Source organism: Paroedura picta, chromosome 3, assembly GCF_049243985.1.
Source record: "Paroedura picta isolate Pp20150507F chromosome 3, Ppicta_v3.0, whole genome shotgun sequence".
NCBI lineage: Eukaryota > Metazoa > Chordata > Lepidosauria > Squamata > Gekkonidae > Paroedura > Paroedura picta.
In genome coordinates, this window is record NC_135371.1 from 80,126,228 (window position 1) to 80,154,137 (window position 27,910).

The 27,910-nt window shown below is 41.8% G+C and overlaps 1 protein-coding gene and 1 long non-coding RNA gene across 3 annotated transcripts in view; one reads left to right on the forward strand and one right to left on the reverse strand.

Annotated features, from left to right (window-relative positions):
• The window catches only part of GLRA1 (glycine receptor alpha 1), a 164,423-nt gene extending 136,593 nt beyond the window's left edge, over positions 1–27,830 (forward strand). Inside the window, exons 7-9 of one of the 2 annotated variants that reach the window (XM_077326506.1) lie at positions 3,914–4,128; positions 9,212–9,358; positions 26,641–27,830. In XM_077326506.1, coding sequence (XP_077182621.1) covers positions 3,914–4,128; positions 9,212–9,358; positions 26,641–26,955 — 677 coding nt within the window. In that variant the 3' untranslated portion in view covers positions 26,956–27,830. The remainder of the gene's footprint in view (positions 1–3,913; positions 4,129–9,211; positions 9,359–26,640) is intronic. The other variant, XM_077326507.1, reaches the window with a different exon arrangement.
• LOC143832298 (uncharacterized) lies at positions 1,042–27,910 on the reverse strand. The gene is made up of 3 exons (XR_013229192.1): positions 27,788–27,910; positions 20,746–20,820; positions 1,042–3,151 (listed from the first exon to the last, which is right to left on the reverse strand). It is a non-coding gene; the product is annotated as an uncharacterized LOC143832298 (long non-coding RNA).

Here is a 27,910-nt window from a genome sequence, read left to right on the forward strand (position 1 = left end):
TGTCTCTTATAAGACCTAACTGTGTCTTAAAGAAGGGTCATGCCCATGTGCTTACAATCGTAGAACACCATTTCAGTTCTTTTGATAGGAAGATCCCAACAGGACATGTAGTAAATTCAGATGAAATAGAGGCATGGGGGATTTCTGCACCCTTTAAAAATAGTGAGATACTTACTTTTTGTTGTTGTTATATTGCCCCTCCACATGATCGCCAATATGCTGGGCCACTCTACACTCGGAAAATAAAGTGAAAAGCTTTCCTTTTGCAGATGCTTTTATTTTGCTGTTTCAAACTACGTCATCAGCATTCAGTGTCCCAGCAGCAAACCGGCATTTACATCCTACATTTTAAAGCACTAGTTGGGGAATCCACAAAACTGGATTCCCCCAACTATTTAGCACAAGCAGGAGGAGAGCAACCAGCAACCACTGCCTGCCTCTCCCTTTTCCCAGGAATGGGCCTTTTTTTGTAGCAAACTGCCTGGAGCATGAATACATATTGCTACGTCCAAGCAGAGCAAAAAAAGATTTCCCTGACTAGTTGACGCACAAATCATGCCTCTCAGACTCTCCCCTAAAAAAATCATGAAAAAAGTACTTTTTTAAAGCTTCAAGTCTTGGGGGGGGGGCATTAAAATAAGCACTATGCATCTATGATTAGATGCATAGGCATACCAACAGAGAAATTTCACTTGAAAAAAATGCTCTGATCATGGTCCCTTTAAAACAGGGGGAAAGACTGCCTGGTATGAATGACAGGCATAGGGAGAGATGCATGTATAGCGCGTCCCTCCCCTCTGCCATTTCAGGCAGCCATGTGAAGTGCCAAGAAGTGCCAAAAAGCAGCAGAAGAAGTGGGAGAGCAAGGTGAGAAATGGCAGGGGGTGCTATTTTTAACTATGTGTGGAAATGCCCACTGTTGATAATTATTCTAAGTTTAAATATGCCTGGAAAAAAGCCTATGAAAATATTGGTTATGATTCTTTTTTCTTTTTTTTTATATACAAGTTTTTTTTATTTTCATAAAGATAGAAATATCGGATACAGTATGTTATTAATACAAAGAATAGTAAAATATAATCATCATTTGAAAATGTACAACCCCACATTAACTACACAATGATATAAACTTTTGCCCAAAGCTTATAAACTTGTTCACGTTTGAGTACCAAAAAATTACAAGAGGATTTCATAACTTCTCCTTACCCTTAATACAGATACATCTATAAAACAATTTATACTTGACCCATTCTAAGAGCCATCCGGACAGGTATATTTTCAGATTTAAGTTGAGAGCTTAACATTAAACATTTTCTACAGATCAGTATGAGCTTTGGCCCTATAGCAATACGCTAGTAAAGAAAGAATAAGGGGGGGAAACCCCCGTTTTATATTTCCGGCACTAACGATTATATTACCTATATGCCTACAGAAGAAAAGAAACAAGAGAGAAAGAACCACTGCTTCCCCTTTTTCATAAAAATAGAAATATAGAATACAATATAAGTTATTAATACAGAGAATAGTAAAGTTTCCAGGTTTAGATTAAATGCTTAACATTAAACATATCTTGTAGAACAATATGAGCTTTGGCCCTGTATCAATACCCTAATATAAAGAAAAGAAAGTAGGGCATTACATTAAAAATGTACAAGAGAATTACAAGCGAATTTCATAGCTTCTCCTTGCCCTTAATACAGATTCAGCTTACATAGAAAATCTGAGGCCCCATGTTAACTACACAATGGTATAGACTTTAGCCCCAAACTTATAAGCTTATTCACATTTCAGCCATATATAGGAGGGGGAAAAAAAGAAGCCTACTTTATTACCACTATTTTCATAATTTTTAGTAATTTTTACAATCACTTTTAGTGTCACATATATCTATAAAACAATTTATACTTGACACATTCTAAGAGCCATCCTGACAGGTATATATTCAGATTTAAGTCGAGAGCTTAACATTAAACATTTTCTGCAGACCAGTATGAGCTTTAGCCCTATAGCAATACACTAGTAAAGAAAGAATAAAGGGGGGGAAACCCCGTTTTATATTTCCGGCACTAACAATTATATTGCCTATATGCCTACAGAAGAAAAGAAAAAAGAGAGAAAGAACCACTACTTCCCCTTTCCCTTCCTCGGTCTTCTTAAGGGGGTCTCATATCGAGGCTTGCTACATCTTGTCGTTCCCATAGACTTATATTCTGTCCCGTTGGCCTTTGACTTAGAAAGTGCAGTTGTACTCTTTCCTGCAGAATATGCATCGATAAATCTTGAGGCAGTTGCACCTCCTGGACTCCAGTATCAATACAGTTTTTTTCCCGAAGAGCTCCTTTAAATCGATTACTTTCACTGCAGATCCATATATCTTTTGATTGATTCTTGTGCACTGTTGCTTTGAAATGGCTGTATGTCTTTTTTAAAAGGGTGTCCTTATCTGGGCTGCAGGACTCCGACATCCCCTTTTCCATCTCCAGAATTTCAGATTTCTACTGTTGGTTTTCCACCTTGTTTAGAGCTGTCATCAGCCACTGTTATTGATCCATCATTCCTGTTGGAGACATCTTCCTTGCCGTCTTGGATCTCCTTGAAAATATTTTTAAGCAATCCTTCTGTAAATGCTTTCAAATCTTGGGTCTCTAATAGATGAGCCAATCTTTTTAACATAGACATGTTTTTGGCTTGAAAATTAACAACCAGCCTCAGACAATTTTACAAGTGGCCAGTAGAGGTCCTCTGTTTTATCCTCTGACGTTCCTGGCACTGGCATGTGACGTATTGAAGTCAGTAAGGCAGATATTCTCGTACTGGAACAGAATTCTCGTGAGATCTTCCCATTCACAGCTCTTATCTCTTATCTCCAAAAACCAAAATAATTGCAGTAAGAGCTTTTGCCAGTTAATTTGAGTTGATTTAAGTCCTTCTTCTGCTTAGAAAGGAGAATTAGCCTGCTTCATAACGAGGTGGCTTCGGGCAGAGCAGAGCAAAAGGAGGGGGGAAACAAAGGGCTTTGATGCAGGAAGAGAGACGGAATAAAGACCGAGAGATACCTGCAGTAAATGATGTTTTGGAACTCAGCCGATGTCCTCCCCTCAGTTCACAGCGTTCGTTTGCAGTAAATCATCGTGTAGGGTTGAAGCAGATTCTTTAAGATTAAAGAGAGAAAAGAAAAGTCCGAGATAGAATATGGCAGTCGTCCTCTTGACCTGAAACGCTGACAGCCTATAATCCAGGGAGATATACTCCCTAAAGGATTGGAGACGGCCCCAAGAACTTCCTGGGTAGAAAGATGAGGTGGGGTTTGGGTACCCCTCCTCTTTTCTGCCAACTGCTTCCACAATTGACCCCTGTCAGGCTTCAGAGATTGCAGAGCAAATGCACTGCAATCCTCTCAGAACGACATCTTGGCCACACACCCTTGGTTATGATTCTTAATTTAATGTTTTTAACCTTCTAAAATATTAGGTTCTTTGGATTAAAAGGCTTTCAAAGGGAAAACATGGAAGAGATATAGCAACAAAAATAATAGGGGAAGTTTATTTGGTTGTATATGCAATAATAAGGAAAAACGTGACAAAAATACATCTCACTAAGAAAGCAATTAACTAATTTTAGACAAGACCCCCCCCCTGCCCATGCCAGATTACTTTGATCAGCACACAGTGCTGGTTCTCTGCCCAGGAGACCAAAGGAAACCTCTACCACTCTGGGAGCACCACAGGGGCTGTGCATGCCTGGTACAAACCTCCTCCTTTTGTCTCCTTTGTCTGCTAGCACACCAGTGTCTTCATGGAAAAGCATTGCCTGGTTTTTTCTTGGTTTTGGTTTGGGGTAGCCATGGTACTGGACCGAAAAAGGATTGGCTACCCCTGGCTAATATTTTAATTGAATTCCATGTCATTCCCAGGCAAGTTCACCTGCATAGAAGCCCGTTTCCATCTGGAACGGCAGATGGGCTACTATCTGATCCAGATGTACATCCCCAGTCTGCTGATTGTTATTCTCTCCTGGATCTCCTTCTGGATCAATATGGATGCTGCACCTGCCCGTGTGGGTTTGGGTATCACTACTGTGCTCACTATGACCACACAAAGCTCTGGTTCCCGAGCATCTTTGCCCAAGGTAAATTGTCTTCCTTTCTTAATAAATAGGTATTAGTAACTTCATGAAGAAAAGAAACTCAGCACACATTTTTAGAACCCTATGTAGGCACATTTCTCAGTTGTTCCTGACTCCTACCTGGCTCCTAACAGGTGGTTTCCCTCCTTATCAAGTGCTCAAATGTGTGCTTAAAAGATAGCAGATCTAACTCATACTAGTAGGAATTGTCACTTAAAGACCAGTGAATCAGTCTTTATAAAGCTTAGATCTGTCTCTTGAATTGTATTAAGGTGTGTAGCATGTTGGTCTAAAGCAATAGAGCACCTTTGAGACCCATACTTCTGGGTTTAAGTTTTCATGTGAATGCACACTTCTTCAGGTACATTGAAACAGAATTTGCCTGAGACTTTGAAATGTTCTTCCAACCCAGATATCTTTTGGAAGATCAACTCTGCTAAAAATGCAAACTCCGTTAAATTCTTAACTTGTCTTGCCGACAGCTTCATTTCCCAGAAACTAGAGAGGGGAACCAGGGGCTCTGCTATTTTAGACTTGATTCTCATCAATAGGGAAGTACTGGTAGATGAGGTGGAAGTAGTGGGCACACTTGGTAGCAGTGACCATGTGCTTTTGGAATTTTCAATCATGGGAAAGAGAAAACCTTTACGTAGTCGTATGTATAGACTGGACTTCAGGAAAGCTGATTTTGACAGACTTAAAATTGTGTAAAGTTCCGTGGTCAGAAAGACTTAAAGAGATGGGAGTCCAAGAGGGCTGGGAGTTTCTTAAAAGTGAAATACTGAAGGCTCAACCACAAACAATTCCCTTGAGAAGAAAGGATGGAAGGAGTCTAAGGAAGCCAAGTTGGCTCCATAAGCAGTTGTCAAAAGATTTGAGGAATAAAAAAGAGTCATTTAGGAAATGGAAGGAAGGCCTTATTACCAAGGATGAGTATAAACAAATAACCAATAATTATAGGAGGAGTGTTCGAAAAGCTAAAGCTCAATATGAGCTTAGGCTAGCAAGCAATATGAGCTTAGGCTTAAACATAACAAAAAAGGCTTCTTTAGTTATATTTCAAGCGAGAAAAAGAATAGCCACACCATAGGACCACTGCAAGGACAAGAAAGTGAAATTATGACAGATGATGAAGAGAAGGCTGAACTGCTTAACTCCTATTTCTCCTCGGTCGTCTCTTGTGAGGGAAATAGTGATCAATGTGGCAAAAACGTAACACAACACAAGGGACAGGAATGGTGGCCTAGGATCACTGTTGGAACAATCCACAAACACCTAGTTTCTTTAAATGAAACAAAGTCTTCTGGGCCAGATGAACTGCATCCAAGGGTACTAAAAGAACTTGCAGATGTCATCTCTGAACCTCTGTCCATTATTTTTGACACTTCTTGGAGAACAGGTGAGGTGCCAGACTATTGGAGACAGGTAAATGTTGTCCCTTTCTTCAAGAAAGGGAAAAAGTAGGATCCAGGTAATTATCGACCCGTCAGCTTGACATCTGTAGCTGGCAAAATTTTGTAACAAATAATCAAACACTCGATCCTTGAGCAGCTGGAACTGAGAGCTGTGGTTTCTAAGACTCAGTATGAGTTTTGCAAGAACAAGTCATGTCAGACCAACCATATCTCTTTTTTCGAGAAAGTGAATACCTTGCTGGATCAGGGGGGTGCCATGGACATAGTTTATCTGGATTTCAGTAAAGCTTTTGACAAGGTTCCACATAATATTCTTGTTGACAAGCTGGTAAAATGTGGTATGGATCCTAATTCTGTCAGGTGGATTAATAACTGGTTGACAAATCATGACCAGAGAGTACTTGTTAATGGTTCAGCATTTTCTTGGAAAAGAGTGACAAGGATCTGTCCTGGGGCCTGTGTTGTTCAACATATTTATAAACTATTTGGATGAGGGTTTAGAGGGAACACTTATTAAATTTGCAGATGATACTAAACTGGGAGGGGTAGCAAACACAACTGAAGACAGCAACAGAATACACGATGATCTTGATATGCTCGAGAAGTGGGCTAAACTGAATAAAATGAAGTTCAATAGGGACAAATATGAAGTTCTGCATTTAGGTAGGAAAAACCAAATACACCAATATAAGATAGGGGAGATGGCAGTTGCATGTGCGAAAAGGATCCAAGAGTCTTAGTAGACCATACATTGAACATGAGTCAGCAGTGTGACTCGGTGGCTAAAAAGGCAAATGGGATTTGGGGCTGTATCAAACGGAGTATCGTATCCAGATCACGGGAGGTGATGGTACCGCTTTACTCTGCTCTGGTTCGGCCTCACTTGGAGTACTGTGTTCAGTTTTGGGCACCCCAATTGAAGAGGGATGTTGACAAACTAGAACATGTCCAGAGGAGGGCAACAAAGATGGTGAGGGGTTTGGAGACCAAGACATATGAAGAAAGGTTGGGGGAGCTTGGTCTATCTAGCCTAGAGAGGAGATGACTGAGAGGGGATCTGATAACCATCTTCAAGTATGTAAAAGGGTGCCATATGGAGGTTGGAGCAGAATTGTTCTCTCTTGCCCCAGAGACACAGACCAGAACGAATGGGATGAAATTAATTCAAAAGAAATTCCATCTAAACATCCGGAAGAAGTTCCTGACAGAGCAGTTTCTCAGTGGAACAGGGAGGTGGTGGGTTCTTCATCTTTGGAAAATTTTAAACAGAGGCTGGAAAGCCATCTGACGGAGAGGCTGATTCTGTGAAGGCAAATGGGTGGCAGGTTACAGTAGATGAGCGATTGGGATATGAGTGTCCTGCATAGTGCAGGGGGTTGGAATAGATTACCCATGAGGTCCCTTCCAACTCTATGGAAGAATCATTATTCTATGATTCTACAGGTTTCTCAGTCTTGTGATTCTTGATGTCAGATTTGTGTTCATTTGTCCTTGGACATAGGGTTTGACCTTTTTGCACTATGCAAAGAACTGAAGGGCATTGTTGGCATTTAATGGCATATACAATGTTAGAACTTCTAATGTTGTATATGCCTTTAAATGCCAACAATTTCATCCTCCCTGGACACTCAGTGGGGAACCTCAAAGTAGCTGTTTTATTGTAAAGGATTAAAAAAAAACATATTAGAAAAGGAGATTGCTGAATTACATTATTACGACACTCAGGACAATGGAACCCCTAGGACTTAACAGAGATATCAGAGTCTTCTCTCACTGCACATGCTAAGTCACTCAGTTCTTGCATCTGTATGTTAACTCTTTTATTATATGTGTGCTAATTTGTAGCAATTCACAGGTTTTACCAAGTGCTTTAATCTAATTTTAGCTATATTTACTATTTTTAGCTATAGTTACTTTTGCATCTTGACTCGAATGAGCCTTTCCAGGCAATCCCCCCCCCCCCCAATAGTTGGCAAAGTCTGTTTCAATTACCTGAAGCAGTATATATACACACAGAAGTGTATACCCAGAATTAACATTTGTTGACCTAAAGGGTATCACTAGACTCAACCTTTGTAATGTATTCAGTTCTTGGTGCCTGTAAATGATTACATAATCACTAGACCATATATTTGGAAAGTAAATGTGCTTGGGGAGGCTACAGTTTAGAATGCAGAAATATTATGCAGGATTCCCAATGTGTGTCTATTATAGGTGTGCATTGCAAAATCCATTGGGATAGAAGTTGTTTGAGTCAGGGCTATTTATAGTAAAGAGTTGGGGGGTGAGAAAAGGATTAAGCACCTTATTCTTTGCTACTTTTTTGTTCCATGTTACTCTTGAAACAGCTTTTCTCTTCTTTTAAAAAAGCCATTGGAATTCTTTACACAAAATAGGGTTGCCAGGTACATGTCTGCAGCTCCTAAGAGTCTTTGGAGGATGGGGCAAGGGGATGAAAGATGCTGTACGTGTTTTTACAATGGTAAAAACATAGAGACTACCAAAATCCTAGAGCACTGCTGATATCACCTCTGGGTTTTAGCCAGAAGTCACTTCTCCCCCTTGCCCACCACTCAAGCCGCAGTAAGGCCTGGGAAGTGGTGGCAGAAAATCATAATAGGTAAGTTGGCACGCCTGCACAAAAAAGAGGCCCTGTAGTGAGCAAGACTTCATTCATAAAGCCAGTTAATTGGGAGTAAGTTAATTGTATTTATCACATATTTTATCCTATCCTTCCCCCAAAGAGAGTAATCCTCACAACAACTCTGTGGGGCTGGTCAGTCTGAGAGACTGTCCAGCTCTAGGTTACCTAATGGCTATGAGGACTTGAACCAAGGACTCCCTGGGCCTTGTCTATCCCTTCAACACCACACTCTATCCACTTAAGCATTTAATGAGAACTTTATAGACTTCAGACCCTACAGCTGACCTAAATATCACTTGGCTGCTATTATTAGGGTTATCTACCTCCTAGTAGTGCCGGGAGCTGTCCCAGAATTACAACTGATCTCCTGACAGCACAAAGAGATCAGTTCCCCTGGAAGAAATGGGAGCACCTCAGAGCAGACTCTGTGGCATCATATCTTTTCTGAACTCCCTCTGCCCCATAAACTCCACCCTCTCCAGGCATGCCCCCACACCTCCAGTAATTTCCCAAGATGGAAGTGGCAACCCTACTGTAATAAGAATTACCAAAAGAGAAGTAGCAGGCCAGTCCAAATAGTGTTCAGGATGCACACCCAAACTGACTGTAACCAATCAGATCTGGGCCTGGAGAACCCCTTGCCAGGAAAACATCTTCAAACTCCATGTGTGTTTGGAGGAAGACAAGGTATAAATGAAATGCAGCCTTCTTTTTATTAAAACAACACCAACACCAGATAAATAAGAAGCAGACAGATTATGTGGTACGGTAGTTCTTACATTAATCAGAGATTTGAGACCAAAGCCTCCCATTTGGGTCTGATTCCAACTCATTCTTATCCATCAAAATAAATAAATAACCTAATAATGCTGTGAAAATCAACAGTGACTGAATATTATGGCAGTGTTATCAGTTCCAAGAGGGGAGTGATCCCCCTTCACCACGTCTGTTGGATAAGTTGGAATGTTGTTGATGTTGTGCCGTCCTGAGCCAAAGGACCTTAAACTGATCTCTTTTCTCTTTCCAGGTGTCCTACGTAAAGGCCATTGATATCTGGATGGCTGTGTGCCTGCTGTTTGTGTTCTCAGCCCTTCTGGAATATGCTGCTGTCAACTTTGTGTCCCGGCAGCACAAAGAGCTGCTCAGGTTCAGGAGAAGGAGGCGGCACCATAAGGTAGGCCACACACAATGTAGCATCACTATATGAAGAGCACAGCTGAAATAGGGGCATCCAGGACACCAGTTTAAGGTCAATCTGATCAAACCTTGAGGCTGGCAGCCATTCTATATGGCAGACATGTTGCATTCTGTGAAATGAATACTGTACATTTGAAAGGGAGATGGGCCGAGCTTGAGTAGCCGTGCTTGGGAGACACACCCAAATCCACACACATGTTCTCTGAAAATACCCATGTGTACAAGTAACACATCTCCCCTTTGAATTTTATGGGGCTCATTACAGCAGATGCCAAAGAAAACTGTCCAATGCATACAGACTAAAACAGCCCTTGCTGTATAAGGATACATTAAAGAGGGAGTAGGATGTGAGGGGATCAAAGGACAAGCCTATCCAGTTGTCCTTGTGACATTCAGCTTGCTCTCCATGTACTGCAAAATGTGTTGACTGTCCATTCAAAGGCTTATATCTGTAAATGAAGGTCTCCCAGCTGCGATGGCCACCTTGCTTCACACGCTGCTGTTTTCATTCATGCTCCATGCTGCTTTATTAGTTGAGTTGGGAAGCAGATCTATCTTGGAATAGTATCATTCAAGAGGCCCATTTCTCACAGCCTTGCAAGTAAGTATGGCTTATTACCTTGCCAGTCAAGTGTCTCATTAGCTCCTTGACCAGGAATGCTCTTTGCCCATGACTGATGGCAGGTTGAACAAAATAAATTGGGGCGGTCTGTTCTCCCTGATCCCCCAACGATTCAGCAACCTCAACTTACACCATCCTTGTGATGGAGCAAGGAATAGAAAGAGAGACGAGGGCTCAATCCGTTGCACATTTTTCTTAGCTCTGTTGAATCCTGCAGTGGCAAAAACAAAACTAGGAGATGAAGGTTTAGAGAAGCAGTAAGCGATGTGCAGATATAATCTTGGTAAAAGCTGCTTAGTTAAAGGATCCTGGTGGTAACATGAAAAAGAAACTAGTTAATTCACACGGGGATTTTTCAAAAGAAGAAAGCTGTTAACTTCGTGTGGGCTTTTTTAAGGAGTAGCAACAGGAGGCCTTTGATATGTCTGTGTCATAGGCAAAACACTGCTGCGTAGAAAGAGTCATTTCTTCAAAGAAACATTAGACAACACAAAAACTTTAGATTAGAAACTGTTTCTGGTTGTTTTCAGCTTGTTTGAGGGTGGCAGCTTCTGGAACGATCCCAGCAGATGCTCTTTAACTGCCAAAGATAGCTGAGAAAGACGGACCAACAAGACCTTGCAGAAGAGGGGAAATTTCACTTTCCCTAGCTTCTTCACCTTTTTTTTCTTTCAATTGCCCCATCCTCACCCCAGTCCATCCCACACCCTGCAAAAAGTGGGCAAAAGGCCAAAGGTGCAGCCAAAGACAGCAAGTATTGATTAATAATGTTTCAAGTTAGCTACATCAGAGTATCTAGAAGAATAGTTGTCCTTTCTATTCACAACCTGTTATTAGACAGAACGGTCCCAATGTTCTTCTCCATATCCCCTATTCCAGCTGTTTTATCTTTCCTCCCTCCTGCCACTTCCCTCTCACACACACGCATGTACTGGTTTTCCCCCATTCAACTTTTCTCATTACCAGTCACCATTCTGGATTGCTCTTAAAACCAAAATGCCACTCAACATCTCCCAGCCCCCGCCCTGCCCCCAAGTGCTGACTAGGTATGCACAGACAGCAGTTTTACTTTGACAAAGAAGTGTGTAGTACTGCTTCATTACTAGTATGTTGGTGGCAAATGGGAGGATTCAAACAAGTATGTCCCTTTTCTTGTTCCATTTGCTTTGATTCCCTTTGGGAGAAAGGGGCTATCAGAGGTGGCCAAACTGTGGCTGTCCAACACATGCTGGCAGGGGTTCATGATAACTGTAGCCCATAGACATCTGGAGAGCCACAGTTTGGCCACCCCTGGAAATGGACAGATGAAATGATCTCTCTCACTGAACTAGTTCCTTTTGGAAACTGCTTTAAACCTGACTGAGAATTCTACTTCAGACTGATCCTGAAGATAGGCAAGATTAAATAAATCAAGATAAAACTGTGTGGGCTGGATTTGAAAGTTCGTTTTGCATACCACCAAGACCGAGCAGATTACAGTTACATGATTTGAAACAGGTCATTTTAATTGTCTTTTGCACTAATGATAATTAGCTATCATGTCCTCTTCCCAGCTCACCATGCTCTACAGCAGGGGTGGCCAAACTGGCTGGTAGGGGCTCATAGTGATGGTAGTCCATGGGTATCTGGAGAGCCATGGTTTGCCCACTTCTGCTCTACAGGAAGGGGAGAGCCTTGTTGTTGTTGTTGTTGTTAGGTGCAAAGTCGTGTCTGACCCATCGCGACCCCATGGACAATGATCCTCCAGGCCTTCCTGTCCTCTACCATTCCTAGAAGTCCATTTAAGTTTGCACCTACTGCTTCAGTGACTCCATCCAGCCACCTCATTCTCTGTCGTCCCCTTCTTCTTTTGCCCTCAGACGCTCCCAGCATTAGGCTCTTCTCCAGGGAGTCTTTCCTTCTCATGAGGTGGCCAAAGTATTTGAGTTTCATCTTCAGGATCTGGCCCTCTAAGGAGCAGTCAGGGCTGATCTCCTCTAGGACTGACAGGTTTGTTCGCCTTGCAGTCCAAGGGACTCGCAAGAGTCTTCTCCAGCACCAGAGTTTAAAAGCCTCAATACTTTGTCGCTCAGCCTTCCTTATGGTCCAACTTTCACAGCCATACATTGCAACTGGGAAGACCATAGCCTTGACTAGACACACTTTTGTTGGCAGGGTGATGTCTCTGCTTTTTAGGATGCTGTCTAGATTTGCCATAGCTTTCCTCCCAGGAGCAAGGGTCTTTTAATTTCTTTGCTGCAGTCCCCATCTGCAGTGATCTTGGAGTCCTCCTGTCACTACCTCCATTTCTTCCCCATCTGTTTGCCAGGAACTGAGAGGGACGGATGCCATGATCTTTGTTTTCTTGATGTTGAGTTTCAAACCAACTTTTGCACTCTCCACCCGCATCAAAAGGCTCTTTAGTTCCTCTTTGCTTTCTGCCATTAGAGTGGTATCATCTGCATATCTGAGGTTGTTGATATTTCTCCCTGCAATCTTGATCCCCAATTTGTGACTAATCTAACCTCGCCTTTCTCATGATGTGCTCCGCATGCAAGTTAAATAGGCAAGGTGACAGTATCCAGCCTTGCCAAATTCTGTTCTCAGTTTTGAACCAATCAGTGATTCCATGTTCAGTTCTCACTGTTGCTTCTTGACTTGCATGTAGGCTTCTCAATAGACAGATAAGATGCTCTGGTATTCCCATCTTTTTAAGAACTTGCCACAATTAGTTGTGCTCTACACAATCAAAGGCTTTAGCATAGTCAATGAAGCATAGTCAATGAAGCAGAAGTAGATGTTTTTCTAGAACTCCCTAGCTTTCTCCATGATCCAGCGTATGTTGGCAATTTGATCTCTAGTTCTCTGCCTCTTCAAAATCCTGCCTGTACTTCTGGAAGTTTTCTATCCACATATTGCTGGAGCCTAGCTTGTAGGATTTTGAGCATAACTTTGCTAGCATGAGAAATGAGTGCAATGGTGCAGTAATTTGAACATTCTTTGGCATTGCCCTTCTTTGGGATTGGAACTGACCTTTTCCAATCCTGTGGCCAGTGCTGAGTTTTCCAATTTGCTGGCATATTGAGTGTAACACTTTTACTGCATCGTCTTTTAAGATTTTGAATAGTTCAACTGGAATGCTGTCACCTCCACTAGCTTTATTGTTGCTCAGACTTCCTATGGCCCATTTGACTTCACATTCCAGGATGTCTGGCTCCAGATCAGTGACTACCCCCTCGTGGTTATCAGGGATGTTAAGCTCACTCTTGTATAGTTCTTCTGTATAATTTTGCCACCTTTTTTAACTCTCTTCTGCTTCTGTTAGGTCCCTACCATTTTGGTCCTTGGGAGAGCCTAGGGCAGCCTTTTTCAAACTTTCAGTTGGAAGAGTCCCTGAAATAAATTTTCAGACTTCAAGGATCCCTGGAATTGATGCCAACTGGCCATGCCTCCCTGTCATGCCACCCAGAAGTGACATCACCAGAAGTGACATCACCACCTGCACTTTCACCCTCCTTTCAACCCCTTCTCCTGCCTTTAGTATTACTATGGTGGCTCTGCCTCATGTAGGCCAGAAAGAAGGGCAGAAGCTGAGAAGAAAGGTTGGACCCCCCCCCTCCCATATCACACCACAACCAACTCCCCCCCCCCTTTGGTTTTTACACCATGGCTTATCCATTGAGCCCTCCGGGTGGAGGCAGCCAACTCCCTAGCTTGTGGCCAAGTCTATTAAGGCAGGAGGGGGAAGGCTGCGGACCCCCCTGGAGTTCCTGCGGTCCCCCAGGGGTCCGCAGACCCCTGGTTGTGGAACCCTGGCCTAGGGTCTGTAACAGAATTATCAATACCTTTGCTGAGCTATTTATTCCAGGCTCCTTTAGTACTACCAGCGAGAGTTAATCTGATGTAAACATTCTCTTGGGCAGCTGATAAAGTGTTCTGCCAAATTAAATGTGAACTTCCTCTTTTGTCTATGTGGAAACTAAGGCAGTGTATGAAGCCTCCTATTTATATTTGTATTGATTGTGAGGGACCAGTAGTTTGGGAGATGGCTTGAAGGAGACGGGAGCCTTTGTTGACAGTGAGTTTATGCTGTCCCTCTTTCTACCGCAGCTCTCGTTCTTTCTCACTGGGGTACTTCTGTGTTAATGTACAGCAAGCAGCAGAGCATTCAAAGTCTCAGTTTTGTTTGTTGTTTTCTTACCTACAGACACACACAAAGAACACGTGACTTCTGCTGTAGCTTTTAGCCATTGTGCACTCTGCAAATTATGGGAATATTACCCTTAATATTTCAAAACAAACTTGGGTGGTGCAGAAAATTTTGCTCTTTCCCCAGCACAAAATCTGACAGAGGAGCACTGAGCAAGGGGAAGAGTGCAGGCACTGAACAACATCCTATGGCCCTTTTATTACTGAGGAACATCTCAAGGCCAGGAAGGAAGGAAACCAAACAGAGAATCTTAGGAACTTAATATTACAATAGGTTGCAGTAATGTACCTGTTGTATCAGACACAATCACTTCAGTCCAAATCAGTCCAAAGATCTAGCAAATCATTCCTCTGCCAGTCTTTTGTCCCTCCATCCTTTGTACAGAGTCCAGCAGTAGCCAAAACCACAAATCCAGACAACTTAATCACTTCCATGGTCTGATTTTCTCGAATATTCTAAAATGAATTTCCAAAGTCGGACTGTTCCCATAAATATTTGCATGGAATTGTCCAGCTCTGCAGCCCTGAGCTTGTGCTTTCAGGAGACTGAGAAAGCACCTTAACTGCCTCTATAATAGTTGAAAACAGTATGAGTTCAGAAGCACCTTGGTGTATTGGTTAAGAGCAGTGGCTTCTAATCTGGAGACCTAGGTTTGATTTTCCAGTCTTCCATATGCAGCCACTGGGAGACCTTGGGCCAGTCACAGTTCTCTCAGAGCTTTCTCAGCCTCACCTATATCACAGGGTGTCTCATGTGGGAAGAGGAAGGGGAGGCGATTGTAAGCCACTTTGAGATTCCATCAGATAGTGAAAATTGGGGTATAGAAACCAAGGGCCATTCCGCACGACTTAAATGTAGTAGAAGTCTTACCTTTGGTAAACGCTATTAATTCTACGTTCCGTATGATGTCGTACACAATCTGCAACACTCCTGCAACACTCCCGCAAAAATCGCTGCCTTGTAGCGCTTTTCGAGAAATCCAGAAAAGTGGATTCCCCCTAAAAAAAACTGCTAGACTCTTGAGAACAACCTGCAACACATCCGAAAAAGACATGTGCATTCTCAATGTAGCGGTAGAAAGAATGTCCCTCCCTCGCTCTTGCCCCCGAGCTTCCGGAGATGCGATCGCCATTTTTTTCCCCTTAGATCAGTGAAAGCAACAAATGAGCGAGGCTTCTCTGGCTAAAGTCCCTCCACAGAAGTGATTAACAGTAAAACAAAGCTCCCTACTGCTAGTGTCTTTAAAGTTTCCAAGCACAATACAGCCCCCTGTTCGACACTGGCCGTAATTTCGGCCACAAACTGCGCCAATCGGGGGGGGGGGTTAACTTGAAGAGTAAGCTTCTACACCAGCAAAAAAGGTCTTTCTGAGACAATGAATGAACAAGTATTCATTGTGACTGGTGTGTTTGGGTTTTTAAAAAACAGTTTTTAAAGGGAAAGGGGCTTTTCGGGAGCACAAACACAACAGTTCATTGGCTGTTCTGTTGGATTGACAGCCAGGGGCGGGAAGAAGCGTGGAAAAATATTGCTTCCTTTGTTGCAATTCCAGCAAGACCGTAAACCTGTGGGGAATGAATACAACGCTACTGGGACTTCAATATTCCACTAGAATTAAAGGTATGCAGAATGACAAAATTCCACTATTAAATATAGCATTTCTGCATACTGAAAGCATTCAGCAAAATTGGTCCTTGTGCGGAAAGCCCCCAACTCTTTTTCTTAAAGATTAACAACATTTGTAATAGGGTAGGAGCTTCCAGAAGTCACTGATCAATCATGAAAGCTACCACAGATTTTGTTAAACTTTAAGGGCTAGTGGACTCTTGTTCTTTACCATTGTTACAGACAAACACGGCTACCCATCTTGATCTGCCTCTGTAATAAAAGTTAAAATGCAGACGTCTACACTTCTTTCAAATAGTTCTTGCTTCACTTTGCTGCCACCTGCTGGCAACAGCAAGGTTTTGTAATGTGCAAAGGATGGCAATGCATTTTTGGAAAACACCTTTGATAGGCGTAAATTCTTGTTGAGGTCGAAAAGGCCATTTCCCATTCCGTTTCTTAAGTCACCCCTTCCCTTTTAACTGGGTGGCAATTTTCAATGCTTCATCTATCATATAAATTAAAATAGCAAAACCCACTTGACAATTCGATAACCCACATTTTCTCGTGCCACCGTAATCTAAAACTGCCGATTAAACACATTGGAATCTCTTATTATAATTTAATGCCAAAAACTGTAGAAATAATACTTCTATGAACATCTTGGTGCTAATTCAGGACTAATATTATGAATGCAATGAAATTCCACAGGGGGAACAGCACACATATGTATCAAAGTTCTAGAAAGCCTCCTCCAGCTGCACGCAGTAAGGAGCATTACCTATTGCCAGGAGTAGTAGCTAGAAATAATAATTTACCCATTACAGTTTTGTATAATTCATTGTTAGGTAGATTTTCACTTTCATCCATTTCAGATAAAAAATTAGTACACATTGGAGTTGCCACAACAATAGCCTTTTTGAGACCTGAAAATTCTATAAGGTCTACAATTTTCTGCCTTTGATTAAGCAGAAAATGACCATCTTCTTCTCTTTCTATTTGCATACCCAAATAATAATATAAATTTCCCAGTCTTTTAACTTCTACTCCCTTATCTAAACATGCAATGATATCTTCACAATGCAGTTTGTTTTCACTGCAAATGATTATATCATCTGCGTAAATAAGTACATAAGTCATTTTCTCATTTTGTAATCTTACAAAGAGACATGGATCTGCTTTACTTTGTATAAAATCATTCAGTAACAACATCTTGTTTAATTTTTTGTTCCAAGCTCTAGTAGCTTGTTTCAAACCATATATCCCCTTCTGCAGCTTACAAACTAGCCATTCACCTATTTCAAATCCTTCTGGTTGAAGCATATATAATTGCTCTTGAATTTCTCCATTCAAAAATGCTGATTTCTTCTTCTTTTGGTATATCCTTTGCATTTCAATTTCTTAAGTCACTTTCATAGGATCTTCTTCAGTTATCCGTAAATTGTATCCTTTTTCATTAGTTTGATCCTCTTTACAATTCTGACTAGGGGCATACCCACAATATTGCTCTCCTTTAAAATGCACAACACTTCTCACTTTCACTTCTCCTGTTTTTGGATTGAGAATTCTGTAACCTTTGCAACCACTCTCATAGCCAACCATTATGCCGAACTCAGTTCTGTTAAGCTTGGAGAGTTTCTGTGCTGGCACATGCGCAAAAACTTTTGATTCAAATGTCCTGATATGACTGATATTTGGTACTTTTCCAAACCAAAGTTCAAATGGTGTTTTATTGATAGCTTTTGTTGGCAGTCTATTCTGTAAATATGTTGCTGTCATCACTGCTTCGGCCCAATGGTAATTTGGACTCTGTCAACATACAACTAACCATTTCCATCAAGGAACAATTCTTTCTTTCTGCAACACCATTTTGTTCTGGACTATATGGTATAGTATACAAGTGTTTTATTCCATTCTGCTCCATGTAAGATTTAATGCGGTGTGACATAAATTCACCAGCATTGTCTGTAAGTATTGCTTGAGGTTTCGTCCTGAATTGATTTTCAACTCTTGCAACAAAGTTCTTCAATTTCTCTGCAGTTTCTACTTTGTCTTTTAAAAGATAAGTTATACAATATCTGGAAAACTCATCAATGAATGTTAATGTATACCTATTATGTCCACAAGACATTAACTGAATTGGACCACATATGTCTGAATGAATAAGTTCCAAAGTCTTTGTTAAATTTCTCTGACTTTGCTTAGGAACAGAAGGCCTCGTTCCTTTTCCCAGTAGACAACTTTCACATGTATCACTATTTAGGTTGTCTTTACAAGGTTTAATTTCCATCCCTCTTACCAAACCTTTCTTTTGTAGGTCTGCAATAATTCTGAAATCTCAATGTCCTAATCCTTTGTGCCATACATGTATACAATTCTTATTCACATTACTCTTGGCTGTATTAGCTCTTTCTTCAGATGCATCTAGTACTAATACACCATTGTTTTCAAATCCTTGTGCATACAAGACTCTGTCTTCAGTAATTGCACATCTGTTTTGATTAAAATTTACATTAAATCCATGCTTTGTCAAAACTGACACTAAGCAAATTGCCTTTTAGTTCTGGTCAGTAAATTGCATCTCTTACCTCATTATACACAGTCTGTACTCCTGTAGCACATTTAACCATTACTGTTCCTTTTCCTTGAACAGACATTCTATTTCCATTTGCAATTGTCACATATTCTGATAAATTGCTATCTAACTCTTTGAAAAGATCAGAATTATGAGCCATGTGCATCAAAGCTCCTGAATCAAGTAACTATCTGGAAGAATTAATATTGTTACTTTTATTATTTCAGTAATCTGAGATTGCTATGTTGTTTTGATGCACAATAAAAGCACATTTAGTATACTATCTGCTACCATCTGGTGGCCTTTCTTTGTCATTGCTACTTTGTTTTATGCAGTCTCTTGCAAAATGGCCCATTTTTCCAAATGAAAAACAATTTCTTGTGTTGCCTCTTTTATTCACATATTGTAAAGTAGATTTGTTTTATAATTGTACTTATCATTATTTTGTACAGGAAGAGCTTGGGTCTCACTTTCTTCTGCCTTCTCTGCTCTCCTAGCTGCTGCTTCTTTAAGCCATGATACAACGTATTTCATGGAAAGAGTATCTTTTATTTCTAAAGCATGTATCAATGAATTATAACTTTCAGGCAAACTTGACAAAATTAAAATGACTTTGTCCTCTTCCTCAAACTTCTTGCCTGAAGTTTGAAATGATCCATTATTTCTGTTACTTGACTTAAATGTTTGTCTAGATTTTCTCCTTCAACTAATTTCAAATTAAATAGCTTTCTTGACAAATATAGTCTTTCATTCAGGGTGTTTCTTTCAAATAACTCTCTCAAGCCATTCCAAAGTTCCTTTGATATTTTAAAATCTCTTATGCGATATAGACCACTATCACTTATAAATGAAGAAATCTCTGCCCTTGCCTTTCTGTCATGTTTTTCCAACTTGATTTTCTGTTCCTCCTCTGAGGGTGGAGACACTTCAATTGTCTTCCAGAGATCCTTTTTTACTAACACATTTTTCATTCTGAATCTCTATAGAGGAAAGTTACTTGATGTGAGAATAGGAACAGCAAGCTCTAAGACTTTCAAAGCTTTTGTATATGTGGCCATTATTATTATTTTTATCATTCCACTATGGCTGGGCCCATAACCCTATGTTAAAAATGGGATAGCCTGTCTCTTCTCTAGGGGTAATATCCCAGCTCACACCAGATGCAGGATATTCCACTTTCTTCTTCTAATGTAGCAGAGTCTGAAGTTTCTTCATAGTGGATGAGTGTATATATACAGCACACGTATTTATATTATGAAAGCTGAAGCTGAGTTTAATAAATAGTTGCATGTAGATTTCATCAAGTTAACGTCACAACAATAAAAGCCACCACCACAGGACAGAGGCAGAGAAGGGAAAAAACTGTACACACGCAGAGGGGAGGGGCCGATTCCGGAGCAGAGCTTTCAGACCCCCTCCTTCCTGGAATCTTAAAGACTCCAGAGATTTCCCTACATTCCCTACATTCAGGAAGGTCTCTTCTGTGAGCTCCACTGTGCTGCTGTAATTGGGCATCCAAACTATGAAAACAAATCATGGACATGAATGGCTGTTGCAATATTTCTGGATCCACAAATGAAGCCTGCCAGAAGGAGGAGTGGCTTAAAGCATGTTTAATAAAAAGAGCAATTCAAAGGGCAATGGCTAGATCTAACTAAAATAGATCTAACTAAAATAATGTGTTCTTAGGGCAAGTCCACAAATTCCCAGTTCATTAACACTGGTAAACATAAGGGAATGTGTCTAAATTATAAATCTCTTCACTGCAGACATAACACTGATGATAAAATGAAAAGAAGTGTTGGGTAAGATTGCCAACTCTGGGTTGGTAAATTCCTGGGATTTTGGGGGTGGCTTCTGGGGAGGGAAGGGTTTGGGTCAGGGAGGGACCTCAGTAGGGTATGATGCCATAATGAACAAAGTAGCTATTTTCTTCAGGGAAGCTGATCTTTGTGCCCAGATCTTTGTACTCTATATATTTGTGAAACAGCCCTCAGGGAGGAGTGTGTCCCGGGCATCTGTGAGGGAATATGGGCCAATCAGGGTGTGGCCGGTTTGGGCCAGCCCTAAGGCCCACCTCCCTCACAGTGTATCTATTATGAGGAGAGGAAGGGAAAGCAATTTTAAACTGCTGAGAGACACCTGAGGCCTTCTGGATTCCTGGCCCAGTTCTCTCAGAGCTTTCAGAACCGCTTCCCTGACAGGGTGTCTGTTATGGGGAGAGGAAGTGAAGGTGATTTTACACTGCTTAGAGAAAACTGAGGCCTGCCGGGTGACTGTGGGCCCAGTTCTCTCAGAGCTCTCAGCCCCATTTTCCTGCCAAGGTGTTATGGGCAGAGGAAGGGAAGGTGGTTTTAACCTGCTTAGACATACCTGAGGCCTGCTGGGCGCCTGTGGACCATTCCCACTTCTCACAAAGCAGTCAGCCCCACTTCCGTGACAGGGTGTCTGTTATGGGGAGAAGAAGGGAGAGGAAGGGAAGGTTATTTTAAACTCCTTACTTAAACCTGAGGCATGCTGGGTGACTGTAAACCATTCCCAGTTCTCTCACAGTTCTCAGCCCCACTTCCCTGACAGGGTAACTGTTATGGGGAGAGTAAGGAAAGTCAATTTGAAATTGCTTAGAGACACCTGATGCCTGCTGGATGACTGTGGACCATCCCCAGGTCTCTCAGAGCTCTCAGCCCCACATCTCTCACAGGGTGACTGTTATGGGAAGAGGAAGTGAAGGTGATTTTAAACTGCTTAGAGACAACTGAGGCCTGCTGGTTGACTGGGGGCCATTCTCAGTTCTCACAGAGCTCTCAGCCCCATTTCCCTGACAGGGTGACTGTTATGGGGAGAGGAATGGAAGGTGATTTTAAACTTCTTAGAGCTGCACGGAGCTCTCAGACCAACTGAGGCCTACTGGATGACTGGGGGCTCTGTGGGCACAGTTCTCTCAGAGCTTTCAGCCCCACTTCCCTGACAGGGTGTCTGTTATGGGGAGAGGAAGGGAAGGCAATTTTAATGCCACCACAACCCCCCCCCTCCTAAGCACATATTCAACCTCATTCCTTACAGACTGGACAACCCCTCCCCTTACTCTTCCCAATGCCAAGCTCTCTCTATCTTAATCACTCTCTTCTTTTTTACCTCCCTCTCTCTTTGGTATCCCCCCTATCCCCCCTGCTAGCACCCGTTGTATCTGCTACAATGGGCTTTAATTCTAGTCAGTTATTTCAGAAGATCACTAGGCTGCATCTGGAGATTAGCTATGTTGCTGAAGGGAAATGGACAGTTTAGAGTATTCTTGACATCTGTTCTTTGAACAGCAGCCTCCTTGTATGCTGCATGGGGAATTGCAAGAAAAAATAAATTTATTTTTTTAGTATATGGGACCCCCCAAAATATTGATATTTCCAGATATTCCTGATCCCAATACCAGTATGATATTCAGATTTGGTAATATTTGGTAATCCCAATTTTGTTGTTGTTGTTATACTCTGTGGGAACTGTTAAAGTCAATGGCAAATGTATCCTGGGTTGTATTCAGTGGTTGGGTTGATGAAGGTAGAGGCAACAAATTTGCAGCATAGCTGCTGGAACCTCTTCTCAAAAGAACCCCCAAGTTTCAATAAGATTGGAGCAGGGGATCCAGTTCATTAAGCACTCAAAGAAGGTGCCTCCATCCTGCATTGTTTCCAATGGGGAAAAATAGCAAGGCAATACAAGTCCATTTGAATGTCCCAGTAGAAAATCAGGGGGAGGGCAATTTTGCAAGGCCAGCAGCAGAACCAGTGCCACTGTGGCAGTGCTAAAACCCAGCAGGATTAAGGTCAGATCTGAGAATCTCTGAAGTAAAAACGAGGGGAGAGGGCCTTTCTGCAAGGACAACAAAACCAAGGGAATGTACTAGTGCCCAGCAGCAGAATCCAGTGCCAACTTACTAGTGCCCATCAGGTCAACGGGACTAATATTGAGCCCAGAATTGCAATCCAAGTGCAGGGGAGTGGACTTGCAGGGAAAATGACTTAAGATAGAAGCGAATGTAAGAAGAACCTAAACCAAAAGCTCCTACACATAAACATACCCCAGAGCAAAAAAGAAAGGAGGGCAATGGAGGAAACAAGAAACAAAGCTTCACCCCCCCCATTCCCCCCAAATAGCAAAAGATGGTGAAGATGAGACAGAGTAAATTCAAAGAAAATAATAGATTCTTAACACCAAGCAGAACCCCCTATGCATACACACATGTCCAAAACAAGAACCAAAGATGAATAAGTTAACCAAGTTTTAAACCAACTCCAAAGAACTTAAGCAGAAGGAAGAAACTCTTGGCCTCCCCCCCACACACACATACACACAAACAACCTGCCGCCAGGCCCAAACAGCAACGAAACTTCACACGAATAACTGCAAGCCACAAAACCAGAAAGAAATAAAACCAGATAGAAAAATTAAGAATAAAACCAAAGGGAATGCTTTAAAAAGGCCTGAGGCCCTTGGCCTCACCCCACATACACACATGCAACCACCAGGCCAAAACAACAAGTAACAAAAAACTCCAAACTGCAAGTCATAAAACCAGAAGGAACTAAATACTAATATAAAATCAAAGAGAACAACAACAAAAAAAACACCTGTGGCTTTTGGCCTCAAACCCTCCACCAAAGTCCAAAGAACAGCTAACATTAACATAAGAAAACTTTTAAAATATGTTCGATCAAACCAGTCACCATCTTCACTCTTCTCCAGGCAGGCAGAGACTGATCCAAAACAGCAGAGAGTCTCTTAGGCAGCAGGGTCAGGCAGCAGCCAAAGCCAGAGAACATTCTCCTAACCTCTTTCAGCAATGGAGTCCCAGCCTGACCCTGGCTTTTATGCTATTTGCCCATGCACAGAGGATTTTTTAAAAAAAGAACAGACTAAAGAGCAGTAACCAACCTTAAATCCTATTTGCCAAGTTGACATCACTCCTTCCCCCTCCCTCCTGTTCCCTGGGAAATTGACAGGGATAGCAAGGTAGTTACTTAGTTGGATTTCACATTTGAAAGCCAACAAACTTGCAAGTTGCAAACCTGCAAAGTAATGCCATTAGAAAAGCATTGCAATGTTTGGCTCTAAGGCACTACAACTCCCCCTATGATGTTTTTGCCATTGGACTATAGCAATGCCATTTTCCCTCCCTCCTTTTGCCTTGGAAACCAGGCCAAAAGGTGGGAAAGAGCCCTTTGTAGCCCTTTAAACCTCTCTAAAGGTAAAGGTAAAGGTATCCCCTGTGCAAGCACCGAGTCATGTCTGACCCTTGGGGTGACGCCCTCTAGCGTTTTCATGGCAGACCCAATACGGGGTGGTTTGCCAGTGCCTTCTCCAAACCTCTCTACCAACAGTTATTTGGTATAGTCAAGTATCTCCGGAAAACACTTGAAAAAGTTAGACTTTATTCGGGATGAGCTATACTGACTATCAGCTATACTGATAGCCAGACAGAGTCTCTGCATTTGACTTCAAAAATACCCTAAAAATACTGGGAAGATATTTTTCAGGCATTTTTTGGCTTGGATATAGTTGACTGCATGGCCCTAGAGGGGAATTTGCCATATGGTTTGTTATATGGCATGCAGGGATCAAAGAAAATAAGGCAAAAACTCTGATTCCTTGATCAAGTCTTTGAGCATTTTAAAAAGGCTGCTTCCATCCCAACCTTAATAGATCATAAAGTGCAATACATATTTAAATGCCCAGATTCCGCAAATGTGAAATAGCACAGAAGGAAACATGGTAAGGTAGTAGTGCTGATTAGAAGAGGGATCTGATTGAGATTTGAGTGCTGATTGGAAGAGGGAGCAATGGACTTGAAGGAAAATTGGTGTGCGTTTGTGGACCTAACCCTTGAGTCTAAAGGGTTTTGTTGGTAAGTCATTTGCCTTTTACCTAATTCTAAATCAAGCCATGCTTTATCCCATATTGTTTTGCTCAAGTTTCCCAAAGTGCTTTCAACCACAATCATAGTTTCTGGCTGTGTCCTTGTGACGATGCAATTCATCCATAACATGCAATAGAAAATGCAGGGCCATTCTTAAAAGATACTCTCCAAAGATGGCTAAAGGAAGCTGCCGCATGTATAGAGGGGTTTGTGAAATTATTCTGAATCAAAGCCCCAAGTGGGATGGGTGGTTAATTGGTGGAAGCTGTCATTAGGACTAGAATTCTCCAATGCATTTCCAACATTGAACTGGGAAAGCAACGTTTTAAGGGCCCCGTGTCTTAATACATGTGATTCTTCTGTGTATTTATATCTGGAGTAAGAACTGATGGAATTGCTAAGTAACCTTTAAATTTGGATTAGTGGATGCCAACTTGGGAGCCTTGGGTGCCATGGCACCTACCAGTGTCTTTGCTGGTGCTCATTTGCTTCCTCTTCAAAACATCTCTCCCCCCCCCCCCAAAGCAAGGGGCCTCATTTTCATCAAGTCAGAACTGTTTCTTATGAGCCCATTACACTTGTGTCTGCAGGAAGAACCTCTTTGGAGACAGCTGCCTCTGTTATAGGAGAACAGGGAACTTCCCAGTGTTTTGTGATTAAGGCTAACTCCTATGTCAGACATTTTGTAATCAGTCACAGTTATTTTGATGTGTGAGGCACTACCTGTAAGGGTGGTCTTAGCCAACGAGCAACAGGGACAACTGCCTTGGGGAAGGTTGACCACCCATGGCCCCAGCCTCTCAACAGTGGGTAGAAGAAAAAACAGACTCTTGCAGCCACTGTTCACACCCACCCTGTCTGGGTCTCTGACCATCCACTTGCAGCAATAGCCAGTCATGCATGTCCTGTCCTGTCCTGTCTGAGGCTCAGAGAGTGGCTGCTAGTCCCCACTGCATTTAAGGCTTGGGTAGCTGGCTTCTGGCACAAGCTCATACTCACCTCATTCAGGGTGAGAGCCACTCTTCACTTGGCCCTGACAGGGGAATGTTGCCAAGAGGCCCCAGTGACAGAGAACAGTAATTCTGGGGCCCCATCCTGGTCTTTTGCCCATGGCCCCAGAATCACTAAGACCTTCACTGATTACTTAGTCACAAAATTCCTAAAGTGCGCACAGGCTCAGTGTGACTAGGGACTTCTGATTTAGAACACCATTGCAACTAACTCAGAAATAAGGGCCAGCAGTTAAACTGGCTTCTTTTCCTGGCTATGTCCTTTGACCTGATCCCTCTGGTTCAGATACACTAACACCTGATGGCCACTTTCAGATTCTCAGAGTGGCAAAGTTCCTTCTGATTCATTGATTTATTGCAATGAATAATCTCAGTTATCCTGTTCTATTATTCATCAATGCCAGGAAGAGAAGGGAGAGAATTTAATGTACTGTCTCTGTAAAATAGCTTATATATACAAAATAAGTATTCCTGCTGGTATCCTCCTAATTTCTCATTATTTTTTTCATTTTTAAAAGGTCAGAATGGATCTATTAGATTAAGCAAATTATTCAACTGTTCCTCTCGAGGTAGAGGAAATTACATTTTAATCCCTGCTATTCTCTGCTAGTTGCTGCCTATCTAAAGGCATGCTTGCATGCAAGTGAAGTCACTGGCAATCAAACTCTCAAGGCACAGCTGGACTGCAGATCTATACCAATTGTAGAGCAGTTTAGTGGTAGGGGTGCCTGGACAGAATCCTGAGATTTGGAAGACGGTGAGAAATCTTAGCATATACAATCCCAACATGCCTTGGGCAAGGTGGAGGGGGAATAACTGTCAAAGCAGTCTGCAGAGCAGGTATTCTTCCCTCTACTACTTGAAAAGCCTGTTTAAAAGATGGAAATAGGAAGCACAGAGTTGTAGTGCAGCAGTCAATTCATGATGTATATAGGTATCTTTTAATGGATGTCCCTTTCTGCTAAAAGTCCATGTAACTCCATAGAAATTTCATGAAATGACTTTTACTATAAGAGTTACATGGAGCCCACTCCTTCTGGGCAAGCCAATGATAAAGAAGGTACGGATGGGGAGGAGGGGCAGAAGCAAAACAGGGGATAACTTTATTGAAAGGAAAAAAAAATACTTCCAGAGGGAAAGATAGATGAATCCACTTTCTGGTCACAAACAGATCCCCTGCTTTGCATCTGTACATTCTACGGCACCCATCTATAAGGCTATTCTACTCGAGAAAGGACTGCCCCCCTTGAGCAAAGCATCATGGGGGATACAAGTCAGCAGGTGCACTGGGAGTCAAAGCAGGAGAGCCTTATAGCAAGGGTGCACTGTCTATATCTTATATGTAAGTAGAGCCCTATGTTCAATATATTTCAGGAGGACGACAGTGGGGAAGGCAGGTTCAACTTCTCTGCCTACGGGATGGGACCCGCCTGCCTGCAAGCCAAGGATGGCATCTCAGTGAAAGGAGCCAACAACAACAATACGGCAAACCCAGCCCCGCCTCCTTCGAAGTCTGCTGACGAAATGCGCAAGCTTTTTATCCAACGAGCCAAGAAGATAGATAAGATCTCACGGATCGGCTTCCCCATGGCTTTCCTCATCTTCAACATTTTCTACTGGATTATCTACAAGATTGTCCGAAGGGAAGATGTACACAACCAGTGAGAGGAGATCCATATGCAGAATTCAAGGGAGGATAGATATTTGAAAAGGCAAGAAAAATGGTTCCTCTATACACACCATGTGCAATAGCAATGCAGTGATGCATGAATTTAAGAATGTGGCAATATCTATTTTAAAAAGTGGGGTGACTTTAAAAAAAAATATGAACTGAAGAATACTATATGGGTGGGTGGGCTATGGGATGAAAGCTTTCAAAACTTGAGTCAGGGGAGATTGGGGGGGCAAATTGTTTTACAGCATAAGGAAATTTAGGATTGCTTTGGCAGCAGTCCAGGCAGTGTAATATATTAAATATATATTCATGCTTAATTATAATGCAAAAAGAAATCCTTTTTTAGCCTATTAACAGCTTAGATTCTGAAACCAATGGAATGATTCACAATTCCATGTGCAAAGAGGACTGCAACTATGCTTAAACCAGACTCTTGCTCTATAAGGCCATACCAGTTTCTAAGCAAGCACGCTTTAAAAAGTACAAGCAAAAGAGAAAGTCATACACCTGTACACTTCCCCATGTTGTACACATACAGTTTGGAGATGGAATGATTTAGACTGGGAGGGGAGGGGGTTAAATGAAAAAGGCTCAGGGTTTGCAGCAACTGCTGGATGGTTAACTAGTTCACATATTAGAAAGCAATCATTTTACGATCCCCCAAATCTTATATAATATTTACTTAAGAGTCCAATATCCATTTCAGAGTTGTGCGTACTGGAATTCTCTTTTTTTTAACCCATAACATTAATCTGAAATTATAACATTTGATGCACTTAACTGAATGGGAAATGTTTCTGTTGATTTCAAGAAGATACTCACTGTGCCTTCTGTTTTCAGTACAGGTGGCATAACGTAAGGTTTTCAAATAAGTCACTGTTCATACCTGACTTCAATGGGATTCCCTCAGTGTGATCACATTGGGAAGAAAAGCAACGTTTTAAA